Consider the following 20,442-nt stretch of genomic DNA (forward strand, 5'->3'; position numbering starts at 1 on the left):
TTCTGTGCCTACTGATCTGAGGATAAAAGAAAAACCTCAACTTTCATTCCACCTCACACTTTTTATTAAAATTTATATTACTTTTTTCCCATTTTCCATTGCACGAGGTCAATTGCTCAAAACTTATGGATCTACTTTTCTGGGGAACTTACCAAATATTTTAACAATAGATTTTTTTTTTAAATTTTAACAAAAAAATCAATAAAAATATTCGATTTAAATTTGTACCAATTAAATTGATAAAATCTTAAATTTTAAAAAAGTTAATAAAAATAAAAATATGGTGGGATATTAATTAACTTAGTAAAACCTATAATTTATCATTCAATTTTTATTATGTACATTTTATTATTTCTATCAATTGTATATTTAAATTAACGTAACAACACCATGATAAACAATTATAATCCCATCTTCCAAGTAAACTTTTAAAAATTAATTTTGTCTATGTAACCCATGAGTAAGCATTGTCTTTGTGTTTCACTGTGCATCCCTAAGATAGGGTTTACCATAAAAGTAGTTTTCAAATAGAGTCTTAATCAAGGACAACACGGATGCTTGATCAATTATTGATTTAAGAGTAGGTCAAATTTCAACTTCACCAGCATTTCAACTAGACTTACCCAAAATCAATGCCACGTAGGATGAGATTTGCATAAACAAATGAAGAATGGGAAGCAGTCTTAATCTAAGGTTTACATCCAACCATCTGTTCTCGGCCCAATTTTTTTCCTTTCCTTTTAATTTTGGATCTAGGCCTAACCTAGCCCAATTAAATTAAACATGCTCAGGCCCACCAATTAAGCCAAGCCCATATCATTTTCAGATAGTAGCTAAGGATGCAAACCCTAGTTTGGTCAACATCATATGTCTGAACATGAAGGAAAGGGGGTCATTCCCTTCAGCCAAACAAAAAAAAGTATAATAAGCAATATAAGTGCAATACAAGAAATTAAAAGAATGAAAAATATATTTGGAGTAACCTTTAAACCAAAAATAGATCAATCAACAAGATAATAGAAAAGTTCAAATTAACCAAAATGAGATTAATAGTTAATAAGATTAATAAAAACCATACTCCTGCAGAAAGTTAAAATAAAAGTCAATGGCAGTAAAAAAACCCCTAAAAATGAGAGAAAGAAAGCAGATACTCCCTTCATTGACCACTAAAGGTTCCCTTTTCGTATTCAATCTTGCATGCATGAATAAGATAGTAGGGAGGCTTTGAAGCCCCAAATATCCTCTCTTCTAAAACCCTATTCTTTTTTTTTCTTTGTTTTCCTTTGCCTTTTTGTAACACCCCTATACCTGATTTAATCATCAAGTCAAGGTATAGAAATGTTATATTTGATGCTAGAACAACCTTGGTCATGTACTATTAAACTGAGCTTTTTACAGAGAGCATTTTGGCATTGTCAGCACATAATACAATTGTACTAAATAAATCTGAATTAATTTTATATTATAAGACTATTTCAGAGGAGAGGTATCGGTACCTCTGTCAATGGTATTGATACCTTGACTTGGGTATCGATTATCAATACTGTTTTGAGTATTGATGTTTGAAAAATTCAAAAAAATACTTTAAGTATCGATACATATTTCAAGGTATCGATACCTCCTCTTAAGTATTGATACTTTTCCCTTACTATCGATACCAAAATGAGGGTCGATGTTCCATTTAAAACCAAAGATTATTTACCAGATTGGTCCATCATATTTTACCTATTTTAGTACCTGTTCAGTTGTCAAATTAAACCAAACCAATTCACATATCAATTATACATCTCAATCCCAAATACTCATAATCTAACATGTTACTCATAAACTTGTAAACCATACCATACATTTAAACAAGTATAAGTTTTACACTTAAGTCCCTCAAAATTTTCAACCTTTAAACATACCTAGGTACATGCCATTTACTAAAATAAAACAGAGAAGAAACTTTACTCATTCCTCAGATTCGTTGATGTGATGAGATGCGTTGCCATTGAGCTTTCAATAACCTTCTTCTTCTAATCGTTATCTACGCGTATAAAACACTCGTTAAGCTATTGCTAGCTTAGTAAGCACAAATAAAGTTCAACTAACATTTTAACTACTATAGAATCTAGATTTATGTATATATATTATCTTTCCATAATTTTAATTCAAAACATAAACACATTAATATCTTTAACTTACCATTCAATTATTACATCTTTTATTCTATTGCTTATTATTTATCAAATCACAATTTGGTCTATTTAATTACACTCCTAACCTGTCCGAAGCCGAATTAGGGTTAAAGAGCATTACTGTACAATCAGAAACATTTCAACTTAATACTATTCAATAATTTAATCATATCATAAACCATTCGTATACATGCATATTGTCCTTAAATCGAGCCTTCGAGGCCCTAAAAATATCTTAGAAGCAAATCAGGACCAATTGGAAATAATTTGAAAAGTTTAAGAAAAAGATGCAAAATTTACAAAATAGGGGTCACACGGCCGTGTGCCTCACACAGCTTAGACACACGTTCGTGTCTCAGGCCATGTAACCTTCGAACTAGGGACATACGGCCGTGTCTCAGCCCGTGTCCTCACCCGTGTAACTGTCTACGTAGGGTTACACGGTCGTGTCACACACCCATGTAACTCATTGACTTGCACCCTAAGGAAATCATCAGATGATACATGGCTGTGTCGCCAGGTCGTGTGCCTCATATGGCTGAGTCATACGCCCGTGTTTCAAGCTGTGTGGACCCAAATTTACCTAAAATCAAGCCATTTCAAAACTATGTCATGCATAAACAATTAGACCAATAATGCACACTTTCAAAGCACCAAAACCCTACCTAAATACACATATATAAGCCATTCCCAAAACCCTAATTCAACAAACCAGAATGCCATTCAAAGGCACCTCAAAAGCATACAAACAACACCTACCTAAACATGTCAATGCTACCACATTTCAAACATCACATCCTAGTTCAAAACTTACCAAAACATGCCACAAACTTGACCAGTATCATACCATTTCAAACATACCATAAAGAGCCATATAAACATGCATAGTAAGGTAACCAAAATGACACAATTTGACAAGGAATCAAGTGGTACCAAACTAAGTTAACTTTCAAAACTTATACATGCCAAAACACCAACAAAACACTCATCAAAATACCATTACAAACCATCCTATACATGCTATTATAACCTTGGCCAAAATGATCAAAAACTACCGAAAAGACTTTTGGATAACGTGATAGCAACAATGCTTAGTAAGTTCGTATAAACTAAAACACAACTTACCATTACCATAATACATAACATAGTAAAAAATACAATTCAACACCAATGCCATAAGCTTAGAAATGCCTATCCAACATCATCAACTCACAAGTTAGTAAGCTTTCTATGATAATATGAAATCAACCATATGTACAACATCATGTAGTTCATATTTCCATTCATAAAGTCATGATTCAATTTCCCGCTGAACCGTCTAGAATTACCTCGAAAACACAGGAAAGCTCACACAAAGTGTACTTGTACATATAACCGTAACATTTCCTTTACATCATTGCTTACACGGGCTGTGAAATGGGCTTGCTCACACGAGCTGTAGGTCAGAATGTAAGCTACATAATACTGCTCACACGAGCTATGAAGAATTCACAACAAATACGGGACCTTAGCCATCGGTAGGAAATTCAAGACCAGCACTCGAAAACATGGAATCCCTAATAACATGTCATTTGTATCCTAAGAATTCCTAAAGTTCAACCGGGACTCGATATTTTTCAATTCATCATAGCATTGATATGTTTATATATCGATCCATTTATATTATAAATAACATAATAACATTCAATTTAAATAACATAAACACGATAAATGTTCATATGAACTTACCTCGACAACTAGGAGCGTAGTAGTTAGATCAAACTAACCCGAAGCTTTCGTTTTTCCTCGATTTAAGTCTGATTGAGGTTTATCTTGATATAAATAAATAATTATATTCAATTAACCTCAAACATTCAATTCAACCTATAATTCATATTTATGTAAAATTACCAATTTGCCCTTAACATTTTAACTTTTTCACAATTTAGTCATCAAGCTTATAACTTAAAATCTAACCATTTTAATCTAAATCCATATTGATATAACATACAATGGACCTTGAAGCAACTCATATTTACCATCATTTCACAATAAAACCCTAGAATTTATACCTTTAACAAATTAGTCCCGAATTCCAAAATTTAACAAAAATCACTTAACAAAACTTGTTTGCTTTTCAACAAAGATTCATAACCTACCATTTAACATAAACACCATTCAATAACATTCATGGAATAATCCTCAACCTTTATCAATTTTACAAATTGACCCCCGAGCTAGCTAGATTAAGCTATAACGAACTCAAAAACATAAAAATCATTAAAAACGGGGCTTGAAAACTCACCATGCACTCAGTACAACACCAAAGTGTGTAAACAGAGAGTCCAATGAAATTATTTAATGGCATGCCATCATATCCCACTTGTTGTTATCTCGTCTACTTGGGCATTCATATTAGAGCCGATTATATTTCACATTTCATGTAATAGCCCGTTTTCAATGGTGTCGAAAACAGTAGTTTCAAAACTTCAATTTCGACGTATGAGTCCGTAAATATTATTTATTTAATATTCACGAGGTCGTTAAAGTGTCTTATTTATTTAATATTTATTATTTATTTCCAATGAGTAGAATTTTATTGAAAAATAGAACAAGAAAGACCACATTTCTATCCCCAATACATTTATAAACACAAGGTTCATCTATATTTTTCTCAAATCTAAAGGTTTTGATCACTTAATCAAACCTTTGATTCGAAGAGTAGGATGATTGCTTAAGTCCATATATGGATCTAAGTAGTTTGCAAGCTTTATGCTTATTTCCTTTAACTATATATCAGGTGGGTTGCATTGTATAGATACTCTCTTGAAGATAGTTGTTCAAGAATGCTATCTTGACATCCATTTGCCAGATCTCATAATCTAGAGCTACCACAATGGATAACAAGATGCGAATTGACTTGAGCATAACAACTATAGAGAAGGTTTCTTCATAATCGATATATTCTTTTTTAGTATAACCTTTTGCTACAAGTCTGGTCTTATAAGTTTCCACTTTTCCATCCATATATTTTTATTCTTGTAAAGCCACTTACACCCTATGGGTTTTGTTCCTTCCAATAAGTCTACAAGTTCCTACACTAAGTTGGAATTTAAAGAATCTATCTCATCTTTCATAACTATTTCCTAAAGTTTGGAATCAACACTCTACATTGCTTCATCATATGAGAGTGGGTCACTATCTTCCTCTTCGGAAGACTCAATATTTAAAACACTTATGCCAGATTGGAAGAACCCAGGCTTGTGAGAGACCCTCCTACTGTGATGAAGCACCCTATGCTGCTGATCGTTTGCAGGTCTACTATTAGGAGTTCGTTTGGAACCATTTCTGTAAGGCTTTGTGTATTTCTCGAAATTTCTTTGAGTGCTTTTTTACTTCTAGTTTTGAAGTCATTCATGTAACTTTCCTCAAGGAATGAAGCATGAGTTGACACTATCACTGTTTGCTTTTTCGGGTTATAAAACAAACCGCCATTTGTTACTTTTAGATATCCACAAACATGCACAATGTTATTCGTGAATCCAACTTCTTCACATCTTTATCCAATACATGGGTTCGGCATCCGCGAATCCTTAAATGTTTTACATTTGTCTTCCTGTCGTACCATAATTCATATAGAGTTTTAGATGCCGTTTTAGTTGGTACATCTTTCAGAATAAACAAGTCATTTGTAATGCATATCCCTGAAAAGAGATTGACAGCTTTGAATAATTTAACATCAAATGAACCATGTCTAGAAAAGTTTAATTTCTTTTCTCTACCATGTCATTCTTTTATGGAGTGTCTGACATGATTAATTGGGATAGAATCTTATTCTCTATGAGATATCCTAAGAACTCATCTGATAAATATTATTCACCTTAATCAGATCGAAATCACTTTATGGGTAAACCTAGTTGTTTCTCGACTTTGTATGGAACTTTCTAAATTTATCAGAGATTTCACTTTTGCGGTGTATTAGCTACACATACCTATATATGGAATAATCATCAATAAATGTTACATAATACTCGTAACCACCTCTTGCACTGATGTTCATGGAGCCACATACGTTAGTGTGCACAAGGTCTAAAGGTTTCATGATCCTCATTCATTTTGCATTAAAAGATCTCTTACCAAGCAATATTCACATTGTGAATGATCAACTTATTTAAGCAAACTCAAAGTACCTTCTTTCATAAGTCTAGTGATTCTTTCTTGGTTAATATGACCAAGTCTCAAACGCCAAATGTACGACTCATTAGAGTGAGAAGTTTTAAGTCGTTTATTCAAAATTTTAGTTTCAAACAGTGTGTACATATTTGTTTTGATAAAATAGAGATTATTAACATCTATCCAATATAGATAAGTTTACGATTTCTAAATATTGCAATATTATTATTAAAAGTCACGGTCAAACCGTCTTTAAATAAACATGCAACAAAAATTAAGTTTCTTTTGAAACTTGGTACATAGAAAACTTCTTTTAAAACAATTTTTATAAAATTATCAAAATAAGGATATACATCTCCCACTGCTTCAGCTGCCACACTTGTCCCATTTTCTAATCTGCAGTGATAAACTAGTATTTCTAAGATTTTTCGTTTCCTTGAACTCTTGTAGAGAAATACATACATGATTAGTGGTTTCAGAATTAATAACCCAATGGTCTATTAAATCTTCCACTAAGAAAGCTTCTACCATAAAGACTTTCATACCTTTTCACTTAGTGGGTAGGTAATCCTTCCACTCTTTGCAATTTACAAGTGTCCTTTCTTGTCGCAAAGGAAATATTTGGACTTGGATAAGTCTTTAGTCTTTAGGCTTCTTAGTTATCTTCCTTTCCACTTGAGGTGGCCTAGAGTGCTTAGCCTTGTTTCTTTTAGCGTGTTTTCCCTTCCTTTTAAAGAAAGAAGCAACAACTAAGTTTGCTTTTACTTTTCAGACTAGTTGACCGCCATTTAACAAAAACTCATATGATTGTAATTCCTTCATGAGTTATGTAAGCATCAGATTCTTGTTCCTAAAGTTATATGCAACTTTAAAGCTTGCAAAATCTTTGGACAAGCTTTTGAACACCATATCTATTTGTGTGTTTTGGTTCAGATTGGCCTTATTTTCCTCAACCTTGGTAAAGTATCGCATAAAATTTATCATATGGTCTTTGACTGGAGTCCCGGGTTTTTGTTGGGTATTCATCAAACTAGTTATAGCTGATTGTTGAGCTAATACAGCTTGGCCTCCGAACATGTCCTCTAGTTTGTCTAGAATCGCTTTTGATTCTATTGATTCTAGTTTGCATCAACTCAATGTTAATAGGGCTAATTTGGGAGGAGATTATGATGAGAGTGATGATTATAAATGATACTTAAGTGCATCCAGTACTAAGAGTGAAAAGTCTCGATTGGACATTTATTTGGAAGAATCAGATCTTGAGTTGAATAGCCAAATAGATGTATTGAATTATTGGAGCAAAAGTTCAATTCGATATTGTGAGCTTTCATTTTTGGCTCGTGATCTTTTGGCAATTCCAATATCGACTGTAGCTTCTGAGTTGGCTTTTAGCATGAGGAAGAAAGTTATCACATTTTTGAGGAGTTCCCTTAAGCCAAAAACGGTTCAAGTCGTTGTTTGCTTTGATAATTGGATGTGAGCTAAGAGGTTTTCAACGGGTAATTATTATTTTCGTTTTATTGTTATAATTTTATAACATTTTATCAATTTGATTATATAACTATTTATTCTTATTTTATATTAGAAATTGATTACAAGAATGATGAGAATGATAATGATGATGATTCTTCGATTCGTTTCTAGGTATATAATTTAGCTTAGAATTTATAGCTTGTTATAAGATAATATATGTTGATTGCTTGATATAAAGATATTTTGAATGGTTGATTACATTTTGTAGGTTGTTTTTGGTGCTATTTTGAGTGTTTTTTCACTGTTATTCTGCTGTTGTTTTTAATGTTCTGCTGCTGTTGGGTGCTAATCTTTAATGCTATTTTTGGTACTATTTTGCTTGATATATATAGATATTGTAGAACTTTTGTTTGGATATTGTAGAACTTTTAATTTTATTAGGTTTCCAACATCAATTGCGTGAGGATGAGACCTTGTTGTGGTTGGTTTTAGTTACCAAATTGTTTCACTAATTATCAAATTTCTTGTACTTTATTATTCAACTTTAATGTACTTTAGTGAAACAACCTTATGTCATCCTTTACTTCAAGTGGTTTTTCATTTTTTGCTACCTTTACCCAAATCATATTATATACACTACCGTGCAGAATTTATTATTCCCTTAAAAAGATACTCATTACATTAACAATGCTTAATTTTTTTTGAAAGGAGTAATGATTAATTATTATAAACATTAACGAGGTCTACATCCATCAAATGCTAATAAGTTTTCATCTAATTTTTAATATTTGTTAATGAAATTTGATAATTTTTTGGAAATATTTGGTTTAATATTTTTAATGTATTTGATATATACTATATTTTTTAAATTTATTTTATGTAATAAAATGTTTTTTAAAAAAAGGGTCGGGCCCGATTTTAGCATAAATAATCTAAGTTGGGTTTGAAAAAAATTTTAGACCCGTTAATCTGGCTAAGTAAACGGACCTAAAATTTTGGTTAGGCCCAAACTCGACCTAGCCCATAAACACTTCTATACACAGTAATTATCTGTCCGGGCCCATATTCGCCACCGCCCATTCTATAAGAAACTGTTCTGATTTGAAGTCTAAACCATTACTTTTCCAAAGGAAGTCTAAAACCCAAACCAAAATTTAGCCCAAAAATGTAAAAACCAAAAACTCGGATCAAATCAAATCCCACAACATCATCATCTTTGATGTTGCATCAATCCACAATATCACTGCTCACTCCGCAGTTTTAACTCATTTTGGACGAAAAAGAACAGAAAAGAAAAGAAAATTATCCCTCGATTGCGATTTTATTAAAAACTATGCATTTTCTAGTTTAAAGAAGCTAAGGGGTTTCTTCAACCATCCTCTACGCCTGAGATCTTCCCCCTTTTTTTCCCTTTAATTTTTAAATTTCATTTTTCTTTTCTCGTTCGATTGGTCTGATCTGGTCATGGATTTGCGAGATTCATCACCGTCGTCGACTCCGAATCGGGATGGTAACGCTGGCGACGACGACGGCGTCCTCTCCGTCACTTCCGCCCTCGCTAAAGACGCCGCTCTTTACTTTCAGTCTAGGAAGTTCGCCGAGTGCGTCGGTGTCTTGAATCAGCTCAACTCGAAGAAAGAAAACGATCCCAAGGTAAATTATTTCAACTTTTTACACATACGCATGCATTGGTTCCTTTAATGAATGCGATTGAATCGATTCATTTCTCGGATCTTTTTTGCTTTATTTATTTATTTATTTTTAAAGTGGGAATTTGAACATTGTTTTCCACCTTTTTTGTTGTGTAATTTTCCGGCTCACTAATACTTGATTATCAGCTGATTTCATAAAACAATTAATTTAATCCAATATTGTTTCCTTATCATTCTGTACATTCATGGTGCTTGAAACCCCATAACCAGGTTTAATTATTTTCATATGGCGATTTCACTGTATATGTAAACTTAATAATTCTAATTGTTGATTTCTCTATTTATATTTAGACGTGCAAGGGTTAATTAATAAAACCGTTTGTGGTGTTGCTGAACTCCTCTATCGGCGTATATAGGATAATAATCTTATACATGATCAGCACATGTCAAATGTATATAATTGCTTGCAGAGATTTTTGCTTCACCGGTGGTGTATCATGTAATAGTCCTTTTCTTGGTGATGATAGATTCTTTATGTTACTGTACTGCCAACAACTCTCTTCCGTTGCAACGCTCTTTTAAGCTCTGGCTAAAGAATGTTGGGCGGATGAATCATGGGTTTATTTTTATGACAGTACAAATTCTGTTTATCTACTGTGCTTATGAAATAAAAGTTGATTGATATCTGATGAGTTGGACTAGAAAATACTCCTTTCACATAGAATTTATATTTGCTTGAAATTGCTTTCATGGTTTTCTTGTTCCTACTAAGGTAGGGTGGAGAAATTTACGGAGTACATTTATGTTTTTATTTGCAATGATATGCAGATAGTGGTTCTCTTTCAGAAAAATGGTTAAAATATTATTTTCAAGCAAACTTCTGAGTGTTTTAGATAATTCTAGAATGATATATAAATGTTTGTTCAAATGCATGATAAAGACCAATGTTTAGCAATGTTCTTAAGGCGTGCGCTTAGGGGTTGTGCCCCAAGGCCAGGCAAGTGCATTGGACCCTTTCGAAGGAGGCGTATGTCTGGTGTGTTTAAGTGCATACTTTTGTAAGGCAGTAGGTGTAATAAATGTCTGATTGAGATTCTCTTTAATTTCATACCTTTTTAATTCTTTTATTTATTTTAGCTTTAATGGTTAAAAAGGGCTGGACAAAATCAAATTCTGTACTTCTCAATTCGTGAGTATTCAACAAAATGCATAAGACATAAATAAAATAATGCATTTTGTCCAATGAAAGAATTTTATTTCATGCTTTCTAGATATATTAAACAAATTTTTACAGTTCATTATTGGAATTGTATTTTTGGGACTTACTGTGTGCACATATATACATATACATTCAGACGCACATGCATATTGCACCTTGCTTCACTTGGGTGAGTGCTTTCTTATGCCTTGTGCCTTAGGCAATATTAGGGTTTCAACACCTAGAGTGCGTCTTGCACACTTGTCAATACTAAATATAAGGTACAGAGAAGTTGCATTTCTTTATGCTTTTATCTTGTTGGGGGTACAATACTGTTTAATGACCTTGTAAATTGATGAAAATGATAAATGTCCATGTTTCATTGCTCGTATTGGGGTTATATAAAATTTGAAGTGAAAGAAGTGTTGAAAATGTTAACTACGAACTAAATTTATTGTATGTTGATTATATAAAATAAAGATGTTTGAAAAAAATTTTAGGCTACATTGCCTAGGGATATTAATTAAAATTCTATACTGTTTTTGGCTTTTAAACACATTATTTGCAAAATGGAATGGTTTTTATTTTTAGAATTATCATGAAAGCATTTTTTTCATTTCAGTCTGTTTCAAAGATACATCTAATTCTCCAACCCAGAAAATAGTTTAAAAATTAAACTGACTAAAATGAACAGATATCATACTCATGTACAAGTGGTTGTTAACTTGTTATTAACTAACATGTGATGACTGTAAGGGTAAAAATGATGATCATACACCTTACAAACTTTATCCTTTGCACTTCCCAGACAATGTCAAATATGTTCAGCTTGGAAATTATGGTGCTATAGGAATTTTTAGCTTGAAGCCTGAAACCATCGACTAACACCACCATACTTCCTTTTTCTCTTTTATATGGAAAAAGAAAAGGTAATTTGGAAGAAAATTTAGAACCTTAAAACCACATTAAGGTAGCTGTGTCGTAAATTACTCTTTGTAGAAATTCAAATAGATTTTAATCATGTGAGACTGATGGTGATGGTGTTGGTGATATCTCAATTAAATGCTGTTCAAAAATAGCTTTTGTTATGTTCTGAAATTTGAAATTTTGAATACTTAGTTGATCTTCTTATAATCCTGTTTGCTGGTGTTGCATTCCATTTCTAGAATAAAATTGTTGCCCTCACATTTAAATTGCACTAACCATCAATAACTTCCCTTAAATGCTTTTGACATCTTTTATACTTTTTTCCCTCTCTGTTGTGACTGTCCTAAGTTTTTGAACCAAATGATATTGAACAGGTTCTTCATAATATTGCAATTGCGGAGTTCTTTCGGGATGGTTGCTCAGACCCAAAGAAGTTGCTTGAAGTCCTTAACAATGTCAAGGTACTACCTTTATTCTACCTCCCTCTGGTTACATGGCTGAATGACTGTGTGCTCCCTCCAAATTTCTAATTTTAATCTAGTCCTGCTCCATCTGAAAGAATGATAGTCCTGTCCTGTTCATCAATTTCATAACTTTGAGGTCTTATTTGCTTCATTTGATAATGGATTGTGGGTCTAGTGGTGAACTGTGCTGCAGATGCTGCAAGGTTTTAAACAAATAAGGAAAAACAAAAAATTTATCTTCTAATACTCAAATGAAATCTTTTGGGTGTAGCAACTTTCTTAGCTCAAAATGAAGTTATTTGTCTGTTGTTTTTAATTTCTATCTACTGATGTCAATGTGTTAGGCTTTTAGCAATTTGAACTATGATTAGCTTTAGTATGAAACAACTACGAATTAGTATTTAGTGTAGAAATTGCCTTTTGGTGGAAATATTTTATGCATCTGGCCCCATTTAAAGGACCTGAAACTTTTTGAGCCTGAGTTTGTGTGATTTTTTTATTTTGCTGTAATAGAAGTGATAGATTCATTACTTTCTCCCAGTTCAAACTAGTAAAACATAATTTTATGTAGGAGGTTAATTGCTGTCTGGAGAGAAGCTTTTGTTGCTTTGCAATGTCTAGAACTATTTTTTTTGAAATAATTTGCTATGTCCAGTACTTATTTTGACTTACACTGGCATTTATGGCTTTTTGTGTGTGTTGGTTTAGAAGAGAAGTGAGGAGCTTGCGCTTCGTGCATCTGGGGAACAGGTGGAGTCTGGTAGCAATATTGGAAATAACATTACTTCAGGTTCAAAAGGATGTGGTACAACTACAAGTCTTCCTGCTTCAAATTGTGCCAGTATTATTTACACAGATGAATTTGATACCTCTGTGGCTTCTCTAAACATAGTAGGCCTTCTGTCTATACATTCAAGAATTTCAGGAGCAATAATCTTTTCAGCTATAGCTTGGAGTAACATTTAACATGTTTGTTCTGATTTGATCTAATATAGGCAGTCATTTGGTTCCACCTTCATGAATACTCGAAGGCCTTATCAGTTCTTGAACATGTTTATCAAAACATTGAACCTATAGATGAGGTATTTTAGCTTTATATTGTTTATGTATACATTTTTATTTTTTAACATCTGTTGGTTTGTTTTAATTGCTTCCCTTTTTATTTATATATGCATTGTAGACAACAGCTCTTCATATCTGCCTCTTGTTGCTGGATGTTCTGCTAGCTTGCCGTGATGTGTCAAAATCTGCGGTAAGAACTAAATTTTTGTAGTGTGATGCTTGGAATTCATTCTAGGTAAAAATTTTCCTTGCTAATTTCGGTTGCAGTCACTTCAGAGACCACTGTAAGATGGATATGAGCAGGACTAACTGTTAGCCTTGTACTTGGGGACAGGGAAAGATAGAAAGCTAACTTGAGCTCGTCCTACTCTGATTAGCATGTTGCTAGAGGAGATCAAAATGCTAGCCCATTAATAACATTTAAATAAACGAACTAATTTGCTTAAAGTTTTTTTTTCCTCCCTTTGGTTTCGGGAATGGCACATCCATCAAAGGGTTCCCGTTTTGAAATGTTTTAATTTGACAAGCCATTCAAATACATACTTCCTAATGGTTTCTTTAGAATGAATTTTATGTAGTGCCAAACTCTTAAAGGCACTGGATGGTGAATACTCCTGTCTCCAATCAAAAGGAAAACATTAAAAACATGCAAGATATTCTTGCAAAACTGTAGACAACGATTTTCCCTAGGTTTTTGGTATCTCCATCTATCTGCTATGTCCAAACTGATTTTTCCACTTAGAGCCCTCATATATGAAGCGTCTTACTAATTTATTTAAGCTCTATGAAATTATTTGTTGCTACCAGTGTTGTTAAGGGCACTGGGTGCACTCGAGGCGCCAATACCTTTATATTGGAATAGGACTGTATTCTTATTTTTTGGTATTTCCAGCCACCGAAGAAGAATGGACCATGTCTGTTTTACATTTTAGGAAAGATTTTATTATTTGCAAATTATGCCCCTTTACTACTGTAAGTGTTAGTAAAGATCTATTTTCATTATGCTGCAATTCAGATTCAAATTACTCAAAAAACATGTCGCAATTCACTTGAAACCAAAATCAGCTGACAACCTATATGTCTGTGTATGTGTATATACATATTTTTTTGGAATATGTGTTAATGCTTGTATTAGCATGTAGTAACTGATATGACGTATGCTCTTAGTTTATGTACTTTTGATTTTACTATTAGCTGATATTAAATAATATAATTAGTTATATTTAGGGTTAATGTAATTTTTGGTTCCCGAACTTGATAACCAGGTCTTTGGTACTTGAACTTCGCACCTTTTCCCATTTTGGTATTTGAACTTGGATTTTGTAAAAGTGTGATGATGTGGCACTTCGAAATTGTGCCATATCATCACCTAAAAATTATATAAAATAAAATTTTAAAAATTTATATATATATTTAAAGTTTCAAATGATGACGTGGCGCAGTCTCAAAGTGTCATATCATTACACTTTTACGGACTCCAAGTTTGAGAATCAAAATGGAAGAATCTGCCAAGATCAAGTACCAAATTGGATCTAGTTGCCAAGTTCAAGGGCCAAAAATTACATTAATCCTTATATTTATGATATTGGTTTTTATATTTCTCACATTAGGTTTTAATTTTTAGATAATTGTTCTAAGATTTTCAAATTGAAACCAAACTAATCTATTCCTTATTTCTGGTTCTGCTTGCTATCCCGATCTCTAGCATTACCAATTTGACCTCTTTGCTTTACTAATTTTTTGTTAGTATAATATGGGATATGTACGAGGGAGTTGTCATGAACATAAGAACTTGTGGTGGATTAGGGGTGCCCCAAGGATTGGCATTGACTCATTTTCATTTTGCAGTAGTAACAGATGAAATAATGAAAGCCATTCTAGATAAAATACCTTGGTGTATGGCTGTATGCTATTTGTAGATAATATTGTAGTGGACTAAAGGAGTTCATACCAAATTAGAGTTGTGAAGACAAACACTAGAGTTTGGGGTTTGTTTGAGTAAACCGGAAACTGAGTGTATGAAGTGAATGTTCAGTAAAAGGAATAACAATCGAACATGATCACATTTGGCGGTCAAGTGCTATGAGTAGAAGAATGCTTCTAAGTACCCTCTGGGGGGGGGGGGTTGAGATTGATGTAATGTTAATCGGCAAATTCTACCATGAGCTTCACTAAAAAAACAGCTTAGGAAATATTGGTAAATCATTAGATATTTTGGTAAAAGCTTTTCCTAAGCTTTTTTCTAGGGAAGCTCATAGTAGAAGTTCTCAATGTTAAGCATTAGGTCAAGGCTGGATGGCATAAGTGGAAAAGTGTGTTAGGAGTCTTGTTTGATTGCAATATACCTAAGTGGAAAATGAAGTTCCGTAGGATGACTATCTGGCGTGATTTGCTATATGGTAAGAGAATGTTAATCGGCAAATTCTACTATGAGCTTCACTAAAAAAGCTTTAGGAAAAGCTTTTACCAAAATATGTAATGATTTACCAATATTTCTAGCACTTCGCCAATATTGGTAAATCGTTAGATATATTGGTAAAAGCTTTTCCAAAGCATTTTTCTAGGGAAGCTCATAGTAGAAGTTCCCAATGTTAACCATTAGGTCAAGGCTGGATGGCTTAAGTGGAAAAGTGTGTTAGGAGTCTTGTGTGATTGCAATATACCTAAGTGGAAAATGAAGTTCCGTAGGATGACTATCTGGCTTGATTTGCTATATGGTAAGAGAATGTTGGCTAACAAGAAGCAACTTATTCAAAAGGTAGGTGTAGTTGAGATGTGAATGTTGATATGATTGTTTGGTGGGATTAGGAAGGATAGAGTTATAATTTTGGATATCTGTCTCAAAGTTGGGATAGCTCCTATGGATTATAAGGATGAAGAAAACTGTTTACAATTGTTTGGTCATATAAGACATGGATTGGGGAATGCACCTGATAGAAAGAGCAAATTGACATTGCACAAGGCAAAAGGTTGAAGTTGATAAAAAAAGGACAAAAGGTTGAAGGGGAGGCCAAAAGAGACATGGCTGGAAGTTTATACTTAATGATATGAAACAACTAGATTTAGAAGTTGAAAGAAGGATGGTGGTAGATAGAAATAATTGGAGGGATTAGGTGAATGATTTGCCTACCAAATGATATATATATTGTCTTGGTTCATATTGCAGATTCAAACATATTGGAATTAAGGCTTTTCAGTTTGGTCTTAGAATTTGCAAACTCAATTTGTGGGTGTAAAATATGTGTTCAGAAAAATAATAGGTGAATAAAGAAGGGTAGTTTTCCGAAGTGGTTAGTTACTTTCTTGTTTTTTAGTTAAAAGACTAATGTTTGAACTTAAATTTATTAGAATAACTTCCAATTTTCTTTTGTAAATTCATTAAGTGTCAGTTGACTTGTGATTCCAACTTAATTAGGGATTTTATATAGAGAGATATATAGATGAGAGTCGGTGACTTTATTTTGTACTTATAAGCGTGGTTGGCAAGAAGATTATTTTAAAAAGTTAAACCTGGATTGGAGACACAGGCAGTTTAAGCCTGTGTTCGATTCTGGTTTAGTTTCACGCCTCAGATGAACAGTTATCACTCTGTTAAAGTTCAGACAATTATAAACCCAGTTTTTACTTTCTAACAAACTCCTATTCTGTTTTAACTTTTAGCGCACTATATCTTTTATTGTTTGTAGGACTTTGTAATGAATTAATGGTGAGAATGGTCTAACATTTATGAGCCATACTAGGTTTGTGCATATAGGAAGCTAATCCCTAGCATCTATTCTGAATTTTTGGCATTATCATGTATGACATTCATTGTGGGTGTTGATGTTTATGAATGGCTGGTTTAGTGTTTGTATATTATAACTTTGGTACTAAACTGCTTTAATCATGTTCAGGATGTATTGAATTATCTAGAAAAAGCATTTGGTGTTGGCAATGTGAGCCAAGGGGAAAATGGTAACACAGCTCCGCAACAATCCTGGAATGTAGTTGGAAAATCATCCTCAGATCCAAACAGCTCATTGATCTCAGATGTTTCTTGTTCAGACTTAGCTGCTAGTGTCAATGCCTCTGAGAGTCCTCTATCTAGAACTTTATCAGAGGATCCACTGGATGAAATGTTTTCAACACTAGATATTGGAGGACAGAACTTAGCTAGGCACACTGGTCTTACATCTGCAAATGATCTACCCAGGATCACAGTTGATAGATCTATCTCTGGTGTTGATCTGAAGCTCAAGTTGCAACTTTACAAGGTTCGACTATTGCTTCTCACTAGAAATGTAAAGCTAGCAAAGCGTGAAGTCAAGCATGCAATGAATATTGCTCGAGGGAGAGATTCATCTATGGCTCTCTTCTTGAAGGCCCAGCTTGAGTATGCTCGTGGCAACCATCGGAAAGCTATCAAGTTGTTAATGGCATCAAGTAATCGGACGGATGCAGCAATGTCAAGCATGTTTAACAATAATCTAGGCTGCATTTACTATCTACTTGGGAAGTATCATACATCTGCAGTGTTCTTTTCCAAGGCACTGAGTAATTGTTCATCTCTTCAGAAAGAGAAGCCTCTAAAGCTATTAACATTCTCACAGGATAAATCTCTCCTCATAACATATAACTGTGGGTTACAGTACTTGGCCTGTGGAAAACCACTACTTGCAGCTCATTGTTTCCAGAAAGCGAGTTTAGTTTTCTACAGAAGACCCCTAATGTGGCTTCGGCTTGCTGAATGTTGTCTAATGGCGGTAGAGAAAGGGATTGTAAAAGGAAGTTGGGCTCCATCAGACAGATCAGAAGTTAGAGTCAGCGTTATAGGGAAGGGTAGATGGAGAAGCCTTCTAATTGAAAATGGAATTTCAAGAAACAGACATATAGATTCTGTTGAAAGGGATGTCTGGGCTTTAGGTGGTGATGGGCAACCTAAGCTTTCATTACCTCTTGCTAGGCAGTGTCTCTACAATGCACTGCACTTGTTGAACTGTTCTGAGTTGTGTAATTCGAAGTCTATTGTACACTCAGATTCATCCTTGGAGGAGAATGAATCGAGTGATGGAGCATCTTCCAAGAACTCAAACTATAAGAACTTACCCTGCAATGATTCCAAGGCTTCAACTATGCCGGCTGCTCTAATTAACTTAAATGGGGATTTGAAAGAACCAAAGGGGGGAACTAATCAGGAGGGTATTCAGAACTCCATCTCCTATTATGAAGATATTTGCAGAAGAGAAAATCAGATGATTAAGCAAGCTCTTCTTGCTAACCTGGCATATGTAGAGTTAGAACTGGAAAATCCTTTGAAGGCGCTCTCTGCAGCACAAGCTCTCTTAGAACTGCCAGATTGTTCAAGAATTTACGTCTTTCTAGGCCATGTCTATGTGGCGGAGGCTTTATGTTTGCTGAACAAACCTAAGGAAGCTGCAGAGCACTTGTCCATTTATTTATCTGGGGAAAGTAATATCAAATTACCGTTTGGTCTAGAGGACTGTGAGCAGTGGCGAGTGAAAAAGCATATTGATTGTGAAGAAGCAAATGTTGGAGCAGCAGCTGCCAAGAATTCTTCCCCCGAGGGCTTAGAGGATTTTATGTTTCTCAAGCCTGAAGAGGCACGTGGAACACTTTACGCAAACCTTGCTGCAGTGTCTGCAATACAAGGCGACCTTGAGCGAGCTCACCATTTCGTGACGCAAGCATTGTCCCTGGTACCCAACAGTAGCGAAGCCACTATGACCGCAATATATGTCGATCTCATACTTGGTAAGTCACAAGAAGCTGTGTCCAAGTTAAAACATTGTAGTCATGTCAGGTTCCTACCCAGCAATCAATAATTCAACAAATCCTCCTAACAGATTGTGTGGGGGGTTTCTAATTCAATCCTGTGTGGCCCACACAATTGAGTTGGTAGTTAGCAGGTAGATCAGCAATCCTTTTAAAGGATTTGTATCATATAAATATAGTTCAATTCAGATAATCAAGTTTTCTTTAATTTTTACCCCCTTTCATTTTCCCATACCTAGGGTTCATTTTTCAGTGGTGTGGCTGATTGTTTTGGTAAAGAGCTGATGCCCCACCTGTGAGAATTTGAGATGTAGTTTTCTAAAATCAGGGTCATTGTGTTTTAGTGGCCAATCCCTCTGGTATCGAAGAATAGAGAGAGAATGTGCTTTTATTCATTTTGGATTTAAATTCCAAAGTCATTCATTCCATTCCTTGCCTTTCAATCTACTTATAATCTCTTGGAATTAGCACACATTCTAAATGACCTTAGCATGTATGCATGTTTATCTATATCTTTATTATCTAAATCATTGAAGAAATGCTTATTGGCTGACTGAGGTTCATTTGGATGATTGGAGGCTACGACAGTCTGGACCTTTAAGCTTTTGGAACCAAGGACTGGTATGGATTTGAATTTTTTTTTTACAGATTATTATTTGCAACAGTTTTGAAGTGTTTGGATATCAATTATTTGAATTTGAAATATATGGTGTGTTGCAGGACTTTGGCAAATGGGTAGGAAACTAAGTAATTTTATTGATTGATTTTTAATTATTAAAGAGGCCCCCTTCATGAAACCACTTGCCGTAACCAAGTCTAACGGAGAAACCCTTAACACACACCATATGTTAATGTTATCACGTAGAGGTAAAAGATAGAGAAAGCGTTCATGAGGTGCCACAGGCTTCAAATTTGGTCCCTTCTTCCCAGCTCCAGTATTAGTCTGCAGGCTGCGTTTGAAACTCTGTTATTCAACTCGTGATATCTTCCTATAACATAAAGTAAAACACCTACAATTTCTAGACTGTCATTTCTGAACCTGAATTACTTGGTTGAAAATAAAAGACCGACATATGCTAGATGGACCCATCCATCGTGGTTCACCTAAATTTTCATCCAAATGTATGTATTGGTGAAGATTGTCCAGTCACGCCCTGATTGCTACATTTGAATAATGCCAACGAATTAAAGCCAAAACAGTAGTTTATGCCTACGACTATGGGGGTCCGCAATACTTTTCTCAAGCCATTCATCTTTCAGCTTACTATTTGAGTTCTTCACTATCCAACTTGCCATAAATGACTACTTTGTAATATCTAAATTTAATTAGATGAAATATAATCAACAGATAATATCTAAATTTAAGAATGGGTTTTGAGAAAGAGAGAAACACAAGAAAGAAATGGTTTATTTTTGTAATTTTTTTGAAAGAAAAAACTTTAAATTGTTGCATTCAATAAGTGGATAAGGTAGGGGATAAAGTTTGATTAAATGCAATTGTTAAAGTTTTCAAAGCTACAACAGTTCAAATGAATATGCCATGTCAATCATATTTTAAAATA

General features: G+C 34.0%; 1 protein-coding gene across 8 annotated transcripts; it reads left to right on the forward strand.

Annotated features, from left to right (window-relative positions):
• The first annotated feature begins 8,945 nt into the window (after window positions 1-8,945).
• LOC107912378 (CCR4-NOT transcription complex subunit 10) lies at window positions 8,946-20,245 on the forward strand. 8 transcript variants are annotated; one of them, XM_016840528.2, is made up of 9 exons: window positions 8,946-9,458; window positions 11,957-12,043; window positions 12,755-12,937; window positions 13,042-13,128; window positions 13,227-13,298; window positions 17,002-18,859; window positions 19,469-19,501; window positions 19,601-19,615; window positions 19,746-20,245. In XM_016840528.2, the coding sequence occupies exons 1-9, from the start codon at window positions 9,270-9,272 to the stop codon at window positions 19,820-19,822; spliced, it is 2,601 nt and encodes an 866-aa protein (XP_016696017.2). In that variant the 5' UTR covers window positions 8,946-9,269; the 3' UTR covers window positions 19,823-20,245. The 8 variants fall into 8 exon arrangements, with proteins under 8 accessions (XP_016696017.2, XP_016696025.2, XP_016696042.2 ...); XM_016840536.2 differs by having other exon boundaries at window positions 12,758-12,937; XM_016840553.2 differs by lacking the exon at window positions 19,746-20,245 and having other exon boundaries at window positions 8,947-9,458; window positions 19,459-19,501; window positions 19,601-19,716.
• Window positions 20,246-20,442: the final 197 nt, after the last annotated feature.

This window comes from Gossypium hirsutum, chromosome D08 (genome assembly GCF_007990345.1).
Source record: "Gossypium hirsutum isolate 1008001.06 chromosome D08, Gossypium_hirsutum_v2.1, whole genome shotgun sequence".
NCBI classification, from domain to species: domain Eukaryota; kingdom Viridiplantae; phylum Streptophyta; class Magnoliopsida; order Malvales; family Malvaceae; genus Gossypium; species Gossypium hirsutum.

Coding starts and splice junctions, on each gene's coding strand:
- LOC107912378 (XM_016840528.2), top strand. CDS start 9,270: ATGGATTTGCGAGATTCATCACCGTCGTCGACTCCGAATCGGGATGGT. Junction 13,129..13,226: donor ACATTGAACCTATAGATGAG/GTATTTTAGCTT, acceptor TATGCATTGTAG/ACAACAGCTCTTCATATCTG. Junction 18,860..19,468: donor ATATGTCGATCTCATACTTG/GTAAGTCACAAG, acceptor AGGCTACGACAG/TCTGGACCTTTAAGCTTTTG.